The sequence below is a fragment of the Megascapheus bottae genome, chromosome 2 (genome assembly GCF_031878675.1).
Source record: "Megascapheus bottae isolate mThoBot1 chromosome 2, mThoBot2.hap1, whole genome shotgun sequence".
Taxonomy (NCBI): Eukaryota; Metazoa; Chordata; class Mammalia; order Rodentia; family Geomyidae; genus Megascapheus; species Megascapheus bottae.
The window spans coordinates 49492588-49497490 of record NC_143510.1 but is presented as its reverse complement, the minus strand read 5'-3'; the positions used below and the strand labels follow the sequence as shown (position 1 = coordinate 49497490).

The 4903-nt window shown below is 52.9% G+C and overlaps 1 protein-coding gene across 1 annotated transcript; it reads left to right on the top strand.

Moving 5' to 3' along the window:
- Positions 1-455: 455 nt before the first annotated feature.
- LOC150066879 (keratin, type II cytoskeletal 6A-like) lies at positions 456-4639 on the top strand. Its single transcript, XM_090356075.1, has 9 exons — positions 456-1275; positions 2055-2269; positions 2542-2602; positions 2743-2838; positions 2949-3113; positions 3595-3720; positions 3852-4072; positions 4271-4305; positions 4407-4639. Exons 1-9 carry the CDS (start codon positions 742-744, stop codon positions 4637-4639), a joined length of 1686 nt encoding a protein of 561 aa, XP_090212201.1. The 5' UTR covers positions 456-741.
- Positions 4640-4903: the final 264 nt, after the last annotated feature.

Sequence of the window (4903 nt, the reverse complement as noted above, 5' to 3'; positions counted from 1 at the left end):
ACCACAAGAGGAAATAAATTATGGGGAATGAATAGCGAAATTGATTTAAATGGATATTGTTGAACATGTATAAAATAAACAAGAAGGCTATTTAGCTGGTCTGCACCATCAAAAAAATTTTTTTTGAGAGTCAGTAAAACCACCACGTGTTCAGGACTCACACCTCTACTCCTAGCTACTCAGGAGGCTGAGATCTGAAGACAGCACTTCAAAGCCAGCACTGGTAGGAAAGTCCTGGAGACTCTTAGACCCAAGAAACCAGCAAAAAGTTGGAAATGGAGCTGTGGCTCAAGGAGGTCCTTTTGCTTAGTATAAAGTGACACTTGCTTTTTAGAATCTTTTCTGGGAGAAAACACCACAGATGTCAGAGCCAGCACTCCACACACTGCAACACCAGAAAAGACAAGGATTTTTTGAGCAGTGACTAACTCTGAGCTCCGGAGAATAAAGAACGGACTTGATGAACTCAGATGAAGTAAAACTGGAGACAGGAAGATTTTTCCCTGACAGAAGAAAGTCAAAACTGCAACCTCAATATTTCATAACTGTCCTAAACCAGGTATGATGTGATTGTTGCAAAGCCCAGCCCTTCCCACTCTGCAAGCTCACCTTCCAGGACTCAGCCCAGCCCATCAGCACCCCATATAAGCAGCTGCCCAGGGTGGCACAGCACGCTCATCTGCTCCTCAGCTCATCCCTGCACTCTCTCCTCATTCTCCAGTCTTCGAAGTTCCAGGAACCATGTCCACCAAAACCACCATCAGAAGCCAGAGCAGCAGCCGCAGGGGCTTCAGCTCGGGCTCAGCCAGGGTCCCGGGGCTGAGCCGCTCTGGCTTCAGCAGCGTGTCTGTGTGCCGCTCCAGAGGCAGCGGTGGCATTGGGGCAGCGGGCTCAGGATCCGGCTTCGGCAGCAGGAGCCTCTATGGCCTGGGCAGCTCCTCCAGGATCTCCATGGCAGGGGGCAGCTGTGGCATCGGTGCTGGATATGGCAGCAGAGTTGGAGGGAGCTTTGGCTTTGGAGGTGGAGCCGGCAGTGGATTTGGCTTTGGCGGTGGTAGCTTTGGGCTCGGTGGTAGTGGAGCTGGCTTTGGTGGTGGCTATGGGGGCTCAGGCTTCCCCGTGTGCCCTCCTGGAGGCATCCAAGAAGTCACCATCAACCAGAGCCTCCTGACTCCTCTGAACCTGGAAATCGACCCCACCATCCAGCGGGTGAGGACCGAGGAGCGTGAGCAGATCAAGACCCTCAACAACAAGTTTGCCTCCTTCATCGACAAGGTGAGCACAAGGCAGAGCCCTGCCCTAGGCATTCAGAGGACACAGCTGGACACCAGTCCCACTGAAGGGAGCTAGGTTAGGGCCCCGCAGAGGGGTGCTGCACACTCAATTAGGGAAGGGGACCCGAGGAGCTCTTCAGGGTCCCACTACCAAAGGCCCTCCCTATCCACTGTCCAAGGTGCAGAGGGGGCAGAGAGGGTGGGAAGGGTGCTGCCTCCCTTTCTTCAGTTCTGAGAGATTAGAGAGATGCCAGTGCTTTCAGGGAGGCAGTCATTCCACTCAGGTGTCCTGTAAGGGGGAGTTAAACCAAAAGCAAAGACAAGAAAAAGGCTGCATTAAAGAAAAGAGATATGCAGGAGGGCGAACCTATTCTAAAAACAGAGCAAGAGGATAAAATGAGGTAAGAGGAGTCAATTGATGAAGAGACAGGAGCACCCATTGGGGAGTGAGGGAGGAACCTAATCCCCAGGCCAGGTTTGTGCTGCTTATACCTGAGATGCCACCCCGAATGGAAAGACCTCTGCACATTTCTCTTAGTAAATACAACTTTAAAACTAGACTTGACTGTGTACCTAGGAACAGGAGACAAAATCCACTCCATCAGTGGTCCATGAGAATTTCTCAGCTAGGTCTGGGTGATGCCAATGTTAAATGACTGGGGAAACAGAACTCTCAGCCTGAGCCCAGGAGCATAGACCAGGGAATGCTGAGACAGGGCTAAGGGACTTGGTATTTTTCTGACCTCTGCTAATAAATGACCACCTGCTTTCTCCACCCAGGTGCGGTTCCTGGAGCAGCAAAACAAGGTCCTGGACACCAAATGGGCCCTGCTGCAGGAGCAGGGCACCAAGACGGTGAGGCAGAACCTGGAGCCTTTGTTCGAGCAGTACATCAACAACCTCAGGAGGCAGCTGGACTCCATCACTGGGGAGAGAGGCCGCCTGGACTCAGAGCTGAGAGGCATGCAGGACATGGTGGAGGACTACAAGAACAAGTGAGTTGAGGGGGCACGAGGGCTGTGTCCAGCACTACACCTCACTGAAACCAGTGGACACCATTCCTCAGTGAAATGTACTCATAGAAAGGCAAATGAGAGCAGTATATGTAAGATTAACTATGGGTAGGAGAAAATAAAGAAGTGAAGTGTAAAACAAAAATCGGTTCTACATTTTCTGGGAGCAGACAGGCTGGGTATGGACTGTGTGGGGTCACAGGCTTTGCTTCTCCCATCCCTGGTTCAAATGTGTCAATCCTTTCTTCTCCTAGATACGAAGAGGAAATCAACAAGCGCACAGCAGCAGAGAATGAATTTGTGACCCTGAAGAAGGTGAGTGGATTGATTGAAGGTCCAAGTTCCCTGCTGCAGGACAGTCATGTTTCTGTCCCTCTGGCCCACCCCACGGGAAGGTGGCCAGGAAGATAGAGATGGAGGCTCAGCTGACTCTGTCTCCTGGGTTCTGTCTCTAGGACGTGGATGCTGCCTACATGAACAAGGTGGAGCTGCAAGCCAGGGCAGACAGTCTCAGGGATGAGATCAACTTCCTGAGAGCCTTCTATGATGCTGTAAGCCTCCCACCTCTCCTTGATGGACTCTTCACAGTGGGAGGCGCTGGGAGCTGGGGTGCTCTGGTTCTTCAGAGGCCAAGTTGACCATTGTCCCTGATGTTCTGCAGGAACTGTCTCAGATGCAAACCCACATCTCAGACACTTCTGTGATCCTGTCCATGGACAACAACCGTAACCTGGACCTGGACAGCATCATCGCGGAGGTCAAGGCCCAATATGAGGAGATTGCTCAGAGGAGCCGGGCTGAGGCTGAGTCCTGGTACCAGACCAAGGTGAGAAGCGAGGGCCAGATGTCAGCAGCCCCTGTGTTCCACACTCTGCATAATGCAAGATGTGACTCCTGTGAGAGTGCTCTACACAATGGACGATGAGTCTTACCAAAGCACCTGTGAGCTAAACGATGAGTTGACTTTTATAGCATCTATGTCCCTGTATAGGAATTAAAAGTAATTCTGAGGCAGGAGGAAAGACACTGTAGAGGAGGACTTAGGTATCTTGAAGACTTATTCTGGACTGTATCTTTTAGATCACAGTGCAGACCCTGAGAGCCCGAGAGAACTCTTCTATGTGTAGTGTCCCAATTATGATATATGTGGTTGACGTGGGAATAAGTCAATGTTCATGTGCTTACATTTCACAAAATTTCTTGAGGAGAAAAATTAGATCCATGTATTGTATTCCCGATTCAGAAGTAAGGGTGCTCATTCCAATGTAAAAGCTCTGGTTGACTTTTCTCTTTGGATGGCCGTGCAGTACGAGGAGCTGCAGGTCACAGCCGGCAGACACGGAGATGACCTGCGCAACACCAGGCAGGAGATTGCTGAGATCAACCGCATGATCCAGAGGCTCAGGTCGGAGATCGACCACGTCAAGAAGCAGGTACTGTGAGCAGAAGCACCCAGACGTCACTGTTAAATCAGGTCCTTGGGCTCTACTGGGAATGAGAATCTGAATCTGCCCATCCCCAAGGACCCCAAGGTAAGTAGACCTCCCCGGTTTGCCCCTGCCAGTGTGCCAGCCTGCAGGCAGCCATCGCCGATGCCGAGCAGAGAGGCGAGCTGGCCCTCAAGGATGCCCGGAGCAAGCTGGAAGGGCTGGAGGACGCCCTGCAGAAGGCCAAGCAGGACATGGCCAGGCTGCTGAAGGAGTACCAGGACCTCATGAATGTCAAGCTGGCCCTGGACGTGGAGATCGCCACCTACAGGAAGCTGCTGGAGGGCGAGGAGTGCAGGTGGGTGCCATGAGGCCCCCAATTCTGAGATGTCCCCAACGTGTCAGGCCCAGAGTACCAGGTTTGGGGATCCTGACTAAGACCCCGTGACTCTCTGATAGCGCCCTGTGGAAGCTGGTTGCTTGCGCACCTAGATTGCATGTTCCCATGGGGGTGAGGTGACAGCTCCCTGGGTCTCATCCTCTGTTCTTCTTCCAGGCTGAGTGGTGAAGGTGTGGGGCCAGTCAACATCTGTAAGTATGCACTTGTGTGTCCCTGTCTTGGCCCTTGTGACCTGGCTCGGCCAGGCACAGGGAGCTGACTGTGTGTGCCGTGTCCTCGCCCCTTCCCACAGCCGTGACGCAGTCCACCATCTCCAGTGGCTATGGCAGCTCGGGTGGTGTCAGCAGTGGCTTAGCCCTAGGCGGAAGTGGCGGCTACTCCTACAGCAGTGGCCACAACCTCGGAGGGGGCTTCAGTTCCAGCAGTGGCAGAGGTCTTGGGGGTGGCCTGAGCTCCTCTGGGGGCAGCACCTCCACCATCAAATATACCACCACCTCCTCCAGCACGAAGAGCTACAGGCACTGAAGTCCACCCCTGGATGGAGGTCCCTGGATGCTCCCCTCCCCTCTGCCTGCAGAGCCCTGCTGCTCTGGGCCTTGTCCTTCTCTGTTCTCAGCCTCAGCTCTCTATCTGGTACTGATGTTGGCCCATTCCCTAGGTGGATCTCTGTCTGTGTCGGCTTCTTTCCACCCGATGGCTCATCTGTAGCATGTCAATCTCTGGCTTCACATCATGGTTCACTGACATTTGATGCCGACTTTCCCTCATGGCACATGTTTTCTTTGAGAC